The sequence below is a fragment of the Capra hircus genome, chromosome 17 (assembly GCF_001704415.2).
Source record: "Capra hircus breed San Clemente chromosome 17, ASM170441v1, whole genome shotgun sequence".
Taxonomy (NCBI): domain Eukaryota; kingdom Metazoa; phylum Chordata; class Mammalia; order Artiodactyla; family Bovidae; genus Capra; species Capra hircus.
Genome location: NC_030824.1, coordinates 64802483 through 64817612, shown reverse-complemented (window position 1 = coordinate 64817612; position 15130 = coordinate 64802483). Strand labels below are relative to the sequence as shown.

Below are 15130 nucleotides of genomic sequence, written 5' to 3'. Positions count from 1 at the left end.
TTGCCATGCCCTCCTCAAGGGGATCTTCCCAACCTAGGGTTTGAACCCAGGTTTCCCACATTGCATGCAGATTCTTTACCATCTGAGCCACCAGGAAAGCCCAATGAAGATTAAGGTTTAGGTTCTTGATGTCTCATTGCAGAAGGAATTCCGTGAGAGAGAAAGTGATAGATAAGAAGTGGATTTATTTAGAGAGAAACACATTCCATAGACCGGCTGTGGACCATCTCATGAGGTGAGAGGGACATTGAAATATGGTATAGTTAGCTTTTATGAGCTGGGTAATTTCATAGGCTAATGATTAGGAGGATTATTCCAACTATTTTGGGGAAGGGATGGAGATTTCCAGGAATTGGGGCACTGCTCACTTTTTGGTCTTTAATGATCAGCCTGGGAACTGACCTGGCACCTGTGGTTGTATAATTTAGCTTGCTCATGTGTTACAGTGAGCATACACTGAGGCTCAGGGTCTAGTGGAAGTCACATTGTCCACCATCTTGGACCTATTTGGTTCTAATCAGATTATGCTGACTTCTCAGGCTATGTCATTCTTTCAAGAGTTGTACCCCCCTGTTTCAGGTGGATTCATGCCCCTCAACACTGTGTGTCCTAACCTGGGAGGATTTGGTGAAGAGTTTTACAGCAGTAATTGAAGGGTGGGGTTGCTGGCAAGGAGCTGAGTGTGTGCAGGGCCTTGCTCCTTTAATCTAGCCTCAGGTGATCTCCTGATGAGCTTCTGTGGTTCTCAAGGTTATCAATCTCATCACGTGGACCACAGCCTTGTCTGACTCAATGAAACTATGAGCCATGCACTGTAGGGCCACCCAAGATGGACAGTTTATGGTGGAGAGTTCTGATAAAATGTGGTCCACTGGAGAAGGAAATGGTAACCCACTTCTGTATTCCTGCCTTGAGAACCCCATGAACAGTATGAAAGGCAAAAGATAGGACACTGAAACAGGAACTCCCCAGGTCAGTAGGTGCCCAATATGCTACTGGAGATCAGTGGAGAAATAACTCCAGAAAGAATGAAGAGATGGAGCCAAAGCAAAAACAACACCCAGCTGTGGATTGACTGGTGATAGAAGCAAGGTCTGATGCTATAAAGAGCAATATTGCATAGGAACCTGGAATGCTAAGTCCATGAATCAAGGCAAATTGGAAGTGGTCAGACGAGATGGCAAGAGTGAACGTCAACATTCTAGGAATCCGCGAACTAAGATGGACTGGAATGGGTGAATATAATTCAGATGACCATTATATCTACTACTGTGGGCAAGAATCCCTTAGAAGAAATGGAGTAGCCATCATAGTCAACAAAAGAGTCCAAAATGCAGTAATTGGATGCAGTCTCAAAAATGACAGAATGATTTTTGTTCATCTCCAAGGCAAACCATTCAGTATTATGGTAATCCAAGTCTATGCCCCAACCAGTAATGCTGAAGAAGCTGAAGTTGAACGGTTCTGTGAAGACCTACAAGACCTAGAATTAACACCCAAAAAAGATGTCCTTTTCATTATAGGGGACTGGAATGCAAAAGTAGGAAGTCAGGAAACACCTGGAGTAACAGGCAAATTTGGCCTTGGAGTGCAGAATGAAGCAGGGCAAAGGCTAATAGAGTTTTGCTAAGAGAATGCACTGGTCGCAGCAAACACCCTCTTCCAACAACACAAGACTTTACACATGGACGTCACCAGATGGTCAACACCAAAATCAGATTGATTATATCCTTTGCAGCCAAAGATGGAGAAAGTCTATACGGTCAGCAAAAACAAGACTGGGAGCTGACTGTGACTCAAATCATGAACTTCTTATTGCCAAATTCAGACTTGAATTGAAGAAAGTAGGGAAAACCACTAGACAATTCAGTTATGACCTAAATCAAATCCTTTATGATTATACAGTGGAAGTGAGAAATAGATTTAAGGTGCCACGCAAGTGTATGTTCCTCGGTTCTTTGTCTCGCGTCACAACAGAGATTTGGAGCAACAGACATTAAAGCCCCCGGCGCGTCACAGCTCTCGGGTCTTGGACAAACCGTGTTATAGCTCTTAGGCACATCAGTGTTACAGCTCTGTTTTATTTAGAAGATAGCAGGAGAATCCATCCTCGAAGCGTGAGGGCATGTCAGCCCAAAGACTGGAAGAGAAGAGAGTGGAGGAGCGTGCGGGGGAGGGAGGGAGAGAGGGACGGAGAGAGAGAGAGCGCATGCACGCGGGAGAGAGAGGGAGAAAGCGCTTTGGCTCCTGCTCTTATATGGTTTTCCCTCCCCCCGGGCCTGCCCTGTGCAGACTGGGCCAGCCAGGAGCGCTGTTTGTTCTACCTGGAGTCTTCACTCTGGTCCTCGGACCTTCCTTTCACCTCCCTTGTCTTTTAGCCACCGCCATTTTGGACTCCTTTTCCCTATTCTACCTACCTAACAAAAGGCCTAGATCTGATAGATAGAGTGCCTGATGAACTATGGACAGAGGTTCCTGACACTGTACAGGAGACAGGGGTCAAGACCATCCCCATGGAAAAGAAACGCAAAAAAGCAAAATGGCTGTCTGAGGAGGCCTTACAAATAGCTGAGAAAAGAAGAGAAGCCAAAAGCAAAGGAGAAAGGGAAAGATATATCCATTTGAATGCAGAGTTCCAAAGAATAGCAAGGAGAGATAAGAAAGCCTTCCTCAGTGATCAGTGCAGAGAAATAGAGGAAGACAACAGAATGGGAAAGACTAGAGATCTCTTCAAGAAAATTAGAGATACCAAGGGAACATTTCATGCAAAGATGGGCTCAATAAAGGACAGAAATGGAATGGACCTAACAGAAGCAGAAGATATTAAGAAGAGGTGGCAACAATACACAGAACTGTACAAAAAAGATCTTCACAACCCAGATAATCACAATGGTGTGATCACTCACCTAGAGCCAGACCTGGAATGTGAAGTCAAGTGGGCCTTAGGAAGCATTAGTATGAACAAAATAGTGGAGGTGATGGAATTCCAGTTGAGCTATTTCAAATCCTGAAATATGATGCTGTGAAAGTGCTGTACTCAATATGCCACCAAGTTTGGAAAACTTCAGGCTGGAAAAGGTCAGTTTTCATTACGATCCCAAAGAAAGGCAATGCCAAAGAATGCTCAAACTAGTGTAAAATTGCACTCATCTCACATGCTAGTAAAGTAATGCTCAAAATTCTCCAAGTCAGGCTTCAACAATACGTCAACCATGAACTTCCAGATGTTCAAGCTGGTTTTAGAAAAGGCAGAGGAACCAGAGGTCAAATTGCCAACATCCGGTGGATCATCGAAAAAGGAAGAGAGTTCCAGAAAAACATCTATTTCTGCTTTATTGACTATGCCAAAGCCTTTGATTGTGTGGATCACAACAAACTGTGGAAAATTCTGAAAGAGATGGGAATACCAGACCACCTGACCTGCCTCTTGAAAAATCTGTATGCGGGTCAGGAAGCAACAGTTAGAACTGGACCAGGAACAGCAGACCGGTTCCAAATAGGAAAAGGAGTACGTCAAGGCTGTATATTATCACTCTGCTTATTTAACTTCTATGCAGAGTACACCGTGAGAAACGCTGGGCTGGAGGAAGCACAGGCTGGAATCAAGATTGCCAGGAGAAATCTCAATAACCTCAGATATGCAGATGACACCACCTTTATGGCAGAAAGTGAAGAAGGACTAAAGAGCCTCTTGATGAAGGTGAAAGAGAAGAGTGAAAAAGTTGGCTTAAAGCTCAACATTCAGAAAACAGATCATGGCATCTGATCCCATCACTTCATGTCAAATAGATGGAGAAACAGTGGAAACAGTAGCAAACTTTATTTCTGAGGACTCCAAAATCACTGCAGATGGTGACTTCAGCCATGAAATAAAAAGATACTCCATGCAAGAAAAGTTATGACCAACCTAGACAGCATATTAAAAAGCAGAGACATTACTTTGCCAACAAAGGCCCATCTAGTCAAGGCTATGGTTTTTCCAGTAAGTCGTACATGGATGTGAGAGTTGGACTATAAAGAAAGCTGAGCACCGAATAATTGATGCTTTTGAACTGTGGTGTTGGAGAAGACTCTTGAGAGTCCCTTGGACTGCAAGGTGATCAAACCAGTCCATCCTAAAGGAGACCAGTCCTGAATGTACATTGGAAGGACTGATGCTGAAGCTGAAACTCCAGTCCTTTGGCCACCTGATGCACAGAGCTGACTCATTGGAAAAGACCCTGATGCTGGGAGGGATTGGGGGCAGGAGAAGGGGACGACAAAGGATGAGATGGTTGGATGGTATCACCAACTCAATGGACATGGGTTTGGGTGGACTCCGGGAGTTGGTGATGGACAGGGAGGCTTGGCGTGCTGCAGTCCATGGGGTCTCAAAGAGGACTGAAGGACTGAACTGAAGGTTATCAAACTGTCATCTTTTCTCTGGAGTGAAGAGTACTTCTTCAAGAGTTAACGTCTTGCATTTGTTGGGGATTTTAGTTCTTATAAAGAGCCTGTGGTGTGAATCTCCTGGGGTGGAACCAGGACCCCGCCCCAGGGCTGCACTAGTGTTTCTTGCCTGCCCCTCCCTTGTCTGTGCATCTCCTTCCTTCCCTGACTAGCAACTGTTTGAGTCTGCCCTTTGGAGCTCAGGGAAGGTCATGGAGGCGGGAGTCTGTTCCCTACAAGCAAGAAACGGGGGACACAGAAAGGCTTCCTTGTCCGGGAGCCCCATAGCATCTTCCTTGGTTTCACCCCCACTGGGCCCTTTGTTCTTGATTTCAGTGGATTGAGTGAGGCCCACCCATAGTGGGCAGGTAGTGTGCTTTACTCACTATCAGTTCAAATATTAATCTCCTTCAGAAGCACCCTAAGGACACATCCAAAATAACGTTTAACCAAATATCAGGGCTCCCCTTGGCTCAGTGCTGTTGACACAATTAACCATCTCAGGTAGTCACAAGGGGTTCCATTAAGTACTACTGACGCAGATGACCCATCTGCCTGTTAGATTATAATACCGTTTATTGACCATCTTGCCACACATTTATTTGCATGTTACAAAGGGACTTCAGAAGCTGTAAGGTCATCTTTGTCACATAGGACATCTTATGGGCAACAAATTGTAACATCAAAGCCATGGTCTGGGTTGAATCTGGAGACGGAACTTGCTGATTTGCTGTCTTCTTTAAGCTACAGGCTGGACAAACAGAGCCACAGGAGTGTGAGTGGCGTAAAGGTTGGCTGCCTACAAGTCTGTGTATAGAAAAGAGGGTCCGTGTTAGAATAAGAGACCTCTCCACGCTGGATTTTTGACTCCTGCTGCCTCTTTACACATGGAACAGAAATGAAATACGGGCAGGCTGAATGGTTATCCATTTTTGCACTGTTGCTGTTAAAAAATTCTTTTTATTTTTCCATTCTTTTTCAAAATAACTGTGGTTCCTACCAAACCTATGGAATAATAAACAGACCTTTTTATTTGTCCATTCTTTTTCAAAATAACTGTGGTTCCCACCAAACCTATGGAATAATAAACAGACCACCTGTTAGCTGAGAAAGAGTCCCATCAGGTCCTTGCTATGAGATAAACCAGAGCAGCAAGAACTCATCAGGCGGTGAAGGCAGAGAGGGTTTATTAAATCTCATTCGTCATGATGCTTTTTGTTGCTTTTAAATATGAATCCAACAGCGTTGCCCCCGGCACAGCGGCAGCAGTGTGAGGGTGTCCTGAGTGCTGTGGGGAGCAAAGGTCCGCCTGGAGTCTGCAGGGGTCCTGCCCTCAGCGCTCTGTCAGCCCAGCCCCCTGCTCGTCCTTACGTCCCCCCACCGCAGGGCACTGTGTCACCGGTGGAGATTGAGGCCTTGGAACCAAGGGCCACCCCGGAGAGCGCCAGTGGACCCCCACGTGCTTTTGCAGTGAAGCTTCAATTGCTCCGGGCTGTGATTCAGTGAGTTCCCGATAGTTTTGCTAATGAGTGTGGACTGGCTCAGCCTGGGTTCCAGAAGTCATTTCCTTCTCAGTGGCCGTTTGCCACTGTTGAGATCCTCCGAGCAGTCTGCTAAGGGGAGCATGTACCCAAGTCGGTACACTAAATGTTTCCAAGGCCGTACTGCCTGCTGCTTTAAACATGCTCATCTGTTCAGAAAGCATTCTTTAAAATTAATTTTTCTTCACATTTAAATCCTGTTACTTTCCCCGGAGACTGTTACTACTGTGCCTGTTGTACGTGAGTAGTGGAGGCTTACAGGTTGGGTGGTGTGGCCAGGGCACAGAGGAAGTGACTGAGCTGGGATCTGAGCCCCTCCTGTTTAAGCACTGCGTGCCCCTGCTTCCTGGTGCCAGCCACGACAGGGTGGCCGCTGCTGTGGAAAACAGCCTGGAAACCTGGGGACCGCTTCAGACGCCACGGTCCTAGACCTGGGGTCGAATCCTGTCCTGTGCTTCTAGCTGTAGAAACTGGGTGAGGTGTTTGACTTCTCCGAGCCTCCCTTTCTACACTTGTAAAAACCAGTTGCTAAATAATTGTATACAGAAAGAGAAAGGAAGAAACCCAAGAGGAGAGGAAGTCATCCGCGTATCAGATAAGAGTTGGGCAGCAGAGTGGGGTGAGCAAGCCAGCAACATCATTGTGGGAGGAAGCCTGGAACTCCATTTGGGGACTGTCGGGTATGAATCGCCTCAAGGACATCTAAGTGGCTTTGTCATTAACGCTGTATTGTAGGCAATGAATGTGATAATATGCACAAAACATATCACAAGTCTTGACAAATAGCCTGTGCTCATTAAACATTATGTGCTTATTAATACGAATAAGTAGTATTACATTTACAGAAATACTGCTCATTGTAGAGAAATAAGCTTTATGAAATATTTTCAGTAAAGTTGGGTCACACTATTTTATCTTACTTTTTGTCAAACCCTGTTATCCGCGTTCTGGAGAGTAAACCAGAAATGAATGACCAGAATGAGACAGCTTAACAGACCTTCAGTAAATCCTCAGGCTGCAGCTGTTGACTGAAACCGTTTTCTGCCCTGGTGTTATATTTCTCATGTGTGGATGTGTTTGGGGTGAAAAAATAGCACGTAAGTGCACCATATCATTGTGCTCAGTGGTAGGGTTTTTCATCTTGCTGTTACACATGTCTGCTTCTAGAGGGTGGAAATTGAGCTTGATACTGTCCTCATGAAGGCCCTCCCCTGGTGTTGCAGAATGCACTGAAGCAAACCTGGCTGGTGAGGCTTTTGTGGACTTGAGGCAATTTAACTTAATTTGTTTAAAAGGTATTTCATCTTCATTGGGTAAAACGCCTTTTGTGCATGTTAGGTACTGTGTTTGAGTCCAGGCAAGGGAACGCTTTCAACACTGCAGGGCACTAAATGAGTCCCCTCAGACCTCTGCAGAGTGTGATCTTCCCTGGGAGAGACTGAAACTCGTGCTTTTGTTCCTCTTCCAAATTAAAAGTCTAAATTGTGAGAGATGGTGTTATTTTAAAAGCAAGTGAGGTCCTATTCAAGGTTCTCAAAGCTCAAAAAAAGTTCTCTCCCAAATACTGAAATGGGGTTGGGCAGAGCTCAGCATACTTGGCAAGTTTTCCTTTGAGCTGAATGGGCCTTTCAGATGACTCAGTAGATGAGTCCTGTTCAGACAGAACTTTAGAACTTGTCAGGAACCTACTGTGAGACCAGTCTGCTTACTGATTCCTCAGGCAAGTACCAGGGTGTGAATTCATTGAACAGTTACCTTGTGCCAGAGCCAGCTCTAGGTTCTGAATAGAGCAGTGAGGAAGAGAGTATGTATTCACGAGACAGACACATAGACGAAACGAAGTAGTTTTATAGTTGCAGTGCTAAGTGGGGCTTCCCGGGTGGTGCAGTGGTAAAGCAGCCACCTGCCGGTACAGGGGACATAAGAGATGAGGGTTCAATCCCTGGGTCTGGAAGATCCCCTGGAAGAGGAGGGCATGGCAACCCACTTCAGTCTTCTTGTCTGAAAAGTCCCACGGACAGAGGAGCTTGGCGGGCTGTTACAGTCCAGAGGGTCGCAAAGAGTTGGACACAGCGAAGCGACTTAGCTCATAGCACGTAGTGAGAAGTGCGTTAAGTTAGCACAGAAGGTGCCGTGATAAAGGATACCATTGGAAGGCGAGGACCTCGGGAGAGTGCTCCAAGGATCCAGCCAGCATCAGCTAGAGGTAAGCATCCAGCCAGGAGCCCAGGCCACGTCCTGGAGGTGAGGGAAAGCGTAGACTCTGCCTGCGGGGCAGAAGACCACGGCAGGGAGAGTGCCAGGAGCAGGGGGCTGTGCCTCAGGTAAGACTGAGAAGGTCAGAGGGCTAAACCACAGTGCTGCAGTGGGAGGGCACAGAAGGGTTTAAGCCACTGAAGGACAGAGTCAGCTGAATGTTTTAGGGAACCATTGGCTGCTCTGTGGACCGTGGGTTTCAGCAGGGTACGAGTGGAAGCAGAGCCCGGGTAGGAAGCCTTCCCAGTAGCTCAGTGGAGGGTGGTGCTGGTGTGGGCAGAGCTGGTGTTCATGAGGATGGAGAGGTCAGGATAGGTGGCTTCGAGGGGGTTTTTAGAAACAACAGGATTTGTTAACAGGCTGATGTAGAAGGCAAGAGGCAGGAAGAGGTCACGCTTGAGGCATGAGGTGGTGGCGCCGTTTGCTGACACCAGGAGGCTGAGGTCAGATTGCTCTGCGGATGGGCAGATCCTTCAGCTGGGGAAACTGACGTGCCCGACCGCCCCCGCGGGGAGCTGAAGGAGACATGAGAGGTCAGAGCGGGAGTCTGGGCTGAAGTGAGAAGTCTAGGGACCGTCAGAGCAGCGGTGGTGTTTAAAGCCACACTCCTTTACAGAGAGCACCAAGGATGGGAACAGATGGCAGAGACGTGGAAACGAGTTCAGGAGCCCAGAGGAGACCCGGAGAGTGATGGTGCCAGCCGCTGAGGGGGCTGGTAGGTCACGTGCTGCCTGTGTATCTAGTGAGGTGAGGGCACAGTGTGTCCTGTGTCCGTGTGTCCGAGGCGTTCGACGGCCAGGGCCTGTTGGCGACTTTGGCAAGGTGCTTTAGGGGAGGTGGGGGCAGAAGCCAGGCTGCCCCAGGTTCAGGAGTGACTGAAGGGTGAGATCATGGAGACAGTGTGTCAGCAAGCAAACAGGATTTGTTTGAGAGGATTTGCTGAAAAGGAAAGCAGAGAGAGACTAGCCGGATGATGGAGAGAGAATTGAGTTCAAGGGAGCAGGTCTTCAGGTTCTGTTTTTAGTGAAAAATACTGTTGCATACATATACATACAGGGGCCATGAGGAAGAGAATCAACCCCTGGTGTGGATAGAGGAGAGAACTGAAGGGATGGTGTCCTTGGAAGGAAAGGCCCCCTTCTTAGGCCTTCCATCTGGTCTTAAAGATAAGGTGAATTCCAAATAGGCTGCGGTCCTGTGCGGTCCTGAGCGTGTATTCCGGTAACTCGGAGGAGCACCAGTGGGGGTGGGGAGGGGAAAGTCCCACTCGTGTGGGACCTTGAAGGCTGAGCTGAGGCTGAAGGAGGGACAGTACCAGTGATGACCAGGGCACATGGGGGCCAGCCGCAGGCAGGGAGTGAGCGTCGGAAAGCGCAGGGGCACGGCGGCTGAGACCAGAGGAGGGCTGGTGAGTGCTGGGCGGAGGCAGGGCTCCCAGCGCTGGGAGCCGGCTGTGCTCGTGGTCCAGGCGCTAATGGATGCAGCCGTCCTGTGGAAGGACACCGGGGAGGGAGGGGGGCTGGACCAGAAGGGGTTGCAAACTGCCTATTTCCTTAGGGGTGACTGCTTCCAAAGTGGGCAGGGATGGGGGTGGGGTTCAGAGTCAAAGAAAGTTCTCCTAGAATGAGGGCTGCTGTCTCTGGTTCCCCCCGACCCCCAGCACTGTCTGCTGTGGCAAACCCCTACAGCCGTCAGGAAGGACTCGAGTCCTGTTTGCAGAAGAAAGAAATTATTACAGTACCTGGAGGAAGGAGGAGGGGAAAAAGCCCACGTTTCTGGCTTGTGCCCTTGAGCTGTAAATTCTCAAGGACTCTCTTGTAAATCTCCTGGAATCGCTGTTGGAAATCCACATTCCCTCAGAGAGCAGTGTAGGGCTATCACATAACAATTTCTGAGGCCTTCCCCCCAACCCAGCTCTGACGCTTTGAATAAAACTTCAGAGTAAACCTCCATTTTAACAATGTTGTTTTTCTCATTTGGCACGAAAGAAATTAGATTTCCCCAGATGGTATATCCAGAATTTCTTCTGTTTTCTGTGTACAAATGCACAGAAATATCCCTACACACGTATGCACACATCCTGCAGATGCCTTAGGACTGTCAGTCTTGTCAGTGGGCAGAGGTACCAGTCGTGAACTTCAGGACCAACCTTACCTTCTTTGAGAGTGTGTGTGTGTGTGTGTGTGTGTGCGTGTGTGTGTGCGTGCACGTGCTCAGTTGTGTCCGACTCTTTGCGACCCCATGGACTGTAGCTCACCAGGCTCCTCTGTCCATGGGATTCTCCAGGTAGGAATACTGGAGTGGGTTGCCATTTCCTATTCCAGGGGATCTTCCTGACCCAAGGATTGAACCCATATCTCATCTCCTGCATTGGCAGGCAGATTCTTTACCACTGGCGCCATGGACATCAGCTAGAATTAGATATTGCTTGCAGTCTCTTGCCTTAAAAAGACTACATTCCCTCAGAGAATTTCTAAAGAGTTGTCTTTTTTTTCTTTCCTTCCAGAGGGCCAGTTAAGAGTGGATGCCAATATATCTGTGCATCGCCCTGGGGAGCCTTTGGGTGTTCGAACCGAAGTGAAGAATCTCAACAGTGCCCGATTTTTGGCCAAAGCTATAGGTGAATGTCAGCTGTTGCTCCTCATATACTTCTTTGTAGCAGCTGTTTCTGTGTAACAGGGTTCCCCCCCAACCCAACTTAATGACTTACATGATAACATCTCAGCTTCACGGTTTTGTGGGTTGGGTGGTTTTCTGCTGGTCCTGCCTCAGCTCTTTCATTTGACTCTGGGGAGCCAGCACTCTGCTGAGATACAGTCCAGGAGGACCTTACACCCTGGGGCCTTGGTGCCAGACGTCTGCTGGGCTTCTTTACCCTTGTGGGCTTTCTGCATTCGCTTGCTTAGCCCAGGCTTTCTTCTTTGGCAGAGGTGGTCTCCTAGGAGGATGAAGGCAGGTCCCTCGAGTCCTCTTCAGTCCTTAGCTCTAGAACTTGCACAACATTTCTTCCAGCACATTCCATTCAAAACAGGTTCAAGGGAAGGGGGAAGAAATAGACTTCACCTCTATGGGAGGATTTGCAAAATTCTGTAACTCTGTTTTTCCATGTGCCACAACCGGTCTGAACTGTATGACGTCATATTTGTTATAGATTAGCCACAGTCTGACCTAACTGGTCAGTATGTTTTTCTGCTTTTAACTGTTTTAACTAACAGATTGCTTGAAAGTGAAAAGTGTTAGTCACTCAGTCATGTCCGACTCTTTGCTACCGTGTGGGTTGTAGCCCGCCAGGCTCCTGTGTCCATAGGATTTTCTAGGCGAGAATACTGGAGTGGGTTGCCATTCCCTTCTCCAGGGGATCTTCCCAACCCAGGGATTGAACCTGGGTCTCCTGCATTGCACGTGGACTCTTTACTATCTGACCCACCAGAGAATAGATTGCCTAGGCCTGTGTAACCAAGTAGTGATCTTACTGGAGCGCATGCTGTGGATCTTTCAGTGTGGACACATGTATGCTAGTAATTAAAATAGAAACACTGAGCAAGCTCAGCAGCTGGAGTGGTCCATAGAAGTTGATGACTGTGAATGTGAGGGGGTGACATCTCAGAAGAATGAAAGTACTCTTTAAAACCAAAGGTATCTTAGAGGAAGAGAGAAAGAAGGGAGGAGGTGGAGGTGGAGGTGGAGGCACATCCTTCAAGGTGCGCAGAGCAGAGGATGGATGAAAATGGCATCCCAGCCAAAGCTGAGTATCAGAAGGAAGACAGATTTTCTGGTCTTGTATAAAACTTTATTATCCTGAACCTGAAATAAACAACCAGCCTTAATGAAGACACTGTGAGTCTATACAGTTTCAAGAAGAAGGCATTAATGTGGTCAAGGGCCTCAGATACGCAGCTGTATCAGTGACCTCAGGTATGCAGGTGACACCACTCTCATGGCAGCAACTGAAGAGGAATGAAAGAGCCTCTTAATGAAAGTGAAAGAGGAAAGTGAAGAAGCAGGCTTAAAACTCAGCATTCAAAAAGGGAAGCTCATGGCATCCAGTCCCATCACTTCATGGCAAAGAGATGGGGGACAAATGGAAACAGTGAAAGACTGTTTTTTGGGCTCCAAAATCACTGCAGATGGTGACTGCAGCCATGAAATTAAAAGATGCTTGCTCCTTGGAAGAAAACCTATGACCAACCTAGACAGCATATTAAAAAGCAGAGACATTATTTTGCCGACAAAGGCCATCTAGTCAAAGCTATGGCTTCTCCAGTAGTCATGTATGGATGTGAGAATTGGACTGCGAAGAAAGCTGAGCACTGAAGAATTGATGCTTTTGAACTGTGGTGTTGGAGAAGACTCTTGAGAGTCCCTTGGACAGCAAGGAGATCCAACCAATCCATCCTAAAGGAAATCAAGCCTGAATATTCATTGGAAGGACTGATGCTGAAGCTGAAACCCCAGTACTTTGACCACCTATGTGAAGAACTGACTCATTGAGAAAGACCCTGATGCTGGGAAAGATTGAAGGCAGGAGGAGAAGGGGACGACAGAGGATGAGATGATTGGATGGCATCACCAACTCGATGGACATGAGTTTGTGCAAGCTCCAGGAGCTGGTGATGGACAGGGAGGCCCAGTGTGCTGCAGTCCATGGGGTCGCAAAAAGTCAGACACGACTGAGGGACTGAACTGAACTGATGGTCAGGGGGATGACATACAGGATGTATAGGGACAACGTCCCGCATAAGGACAGGCTAACAAGGGTGGACTCTTCTGCTTGTGAGAGGAGACACTGTCCATGTGTCTGAGGCTGCAAAAGGTCTGGGCTAGGAGAAACCCTTCCAGCTCAGGTTGGTGAAGGTGAAGCTTGGAACGAACAGAAAAAAGTTCCACTTTGCCTTGTAGGTGAGTGTCCTGAAGCTCATTATTGTAAGAGGTGGTGATTGGAACTTAAGCAAGCAACAAGATTTTAGGTAGATTCACCGCAGATGAGTTTGAAGGCTTTGGCTGCCCCTAGCCTTCTGTTGTCCTATGAAGTACCCTGTGGAGCAGCAGTCTGAGACAGAACTCTACCTGTGGTCGGGCTGGGGCTGGAAGAACCCCAGCTTTCCTGTTACGGGCTTAAGTCCCCAAGCCTGTAGTTTTTCCACCCCAATTTTCTCCTTACATCAGGCCTTTTAGCCATCCTCTTGGTGTTGGTTGCTTTTTGTCAGCTCAGTAAGAGTCAGGATTTGGGCGAGGGCAAGAGGAGTATGTTTTAGTGGGGAGTTAATGGCAACCCACTCCAGTATTCTTGCCTGGAGAATCCCATGGACGGAGGAGCTTGGTGGGCTACAGTCCACGGGTCGCAGGAGTCGGGTACGACTGAGCGACTCTACTTTCACTTTAAGGAGGGAGGGAAGGCTGGAGCTCTTTGCATAAAGAAGCTCGGCAGCCGAGGCTGTGCTCAGCTTAGCGCTGCTGCCTTGTTCGGTGGCGAGGGGGCATGGCGTAGAGCAGCGGCTCTTCAGCATTCGGGGCCATAGATCCCTTTGAAAATACAGTGGACATTCTGGATCATTTCTCCAAAATCTGTGCCTAGGCACACACCCACATTTGTATATAGTCCCAGGAGATACCGGAACCCCCTGAAGCCTGTCCATGGATCCTGGGATAAACACTCTTTGATAAGGGTCCTAGATCCGGAGTCGCCTGTCCTCAGCGTTGGCCCTAGCCCTTCTGCCAAGCTGTGTACTTGTGTTCTGGACTGGGTCACGTTAATTGCTCTAAACCTGGGTTTGCTCCAAAAGTGAGAGAGCAGAGCTTCCTAAAAGACCCTTCCCAGCAGTATTATTCTATGATGGCAGCAAGAAGAAAAAAATACAGCATCTGTGGAAAGAATTATTATAAACAACTCCCTTGATTATTTTTTGACCTAAAGATTGAAAGAGTTCCAATTATTGCTTAACTGGATAAAGGAATCAAGTATGATACTAAACTATTTTTTTTTTTTAGACTATGAAATTCAGAGGCAAATCAATGAACTTGAGAATGGAGGTGAAATTCTGAATGAAACTCGCTCGTTTGATTACAAGCTTGGGTGAGTTTGCATGACAGCATCTTGAATACAGGTCGGTGGGGCTCTGCAGACCAGCCATATCACCATGAAGAAGGTACCTAGCTTCTCTGCGGTCTGGTTTCCTCATTAGGAAAATGCCATACCCCACAGGGATGTGATACACCCTCCAGGGCTGGTGACAGATTTCACTTGTCTGAGCAGACTTGGAGTCTTAGATCCTGGCCCCTCCCTGGATTCCAGCTTACCTCCTTTGTGCCAAGAATTTTTACTTCCTTAAATTCTGTCTGACCTACCAGTTTCAGCTTAGAAGTGGAAGAAAGCTAGGAGCTGGTGTGTTTATCTGTTCAGTATCTCCGAGTCTTAACTTTCTGATTCTTGGTTCCCCGGTGGCTCAGACAGTAAAGAGTCTGCCTGCAATGCAGGAGACCTGGGTTCAGTCCCTGGGTCAGAAACATCCTCTGGAGTAGGAAATGGCAACCCACTCCAATATTCTTGCCTGGAGAATTCCATGGACAGAGGAGCCTGGCAGGCTACAGTTCATGGGGTTGCAAAGAGTCGGACACGAATGAGTAACACTTTCACTTCTTCATACACTTAACAGAAGACTAGGGGAAAGATTTCAAAAGCCTGGAGTTTGAGCTGGTTAAATGTTGGAAACATTGAAGCAATTTCTTTTTCTTTTTTTGACTTATCATGCTACACATATGTCTTTCTTTAATATCATTTCTGCAGCGTATTCAGGAAAGGGTCTCCCACAGAAGGCAGAGGAGCTTGGGCCCCCTGGTTCCCCTGTTGGTAGCGAACCCCTGTCTGCATACATACCAGCCTTGGCTGCAGTGCTTTTTTAAATGTT

At 47.6% G+C, this 15130-nt stretch overlaps 1 protein-coding gene across 2 annotated transcripts in view; it reads left to right on the top strand.

Moving 5' to 3' along the window:
- The window catches only part of GATB (glutamyl-tRNA amidotransferase subunit B), a 97006-nt gene that overhangs the window by 40389 nt on the left and 41487 nt on the right, over positions 1-15130 (top strand). The window contains exons 6-7 of one of the 2 annotated variants that reach the window (XM_013970498.2): positions 10732-10845; positions 14214-14298. In XM_013970498.2, coding sequence (XP_013825952.1) covers positions 10732-10845; positions 14214-14298 — 199 coding nt within the window. The remainder of the gene's footprint in view (positions 1-10731; positions 10846-14213; positions 14299-15130) is intronic. The other variant, XM_018061600.1, reaches the window with a different exon arrangement.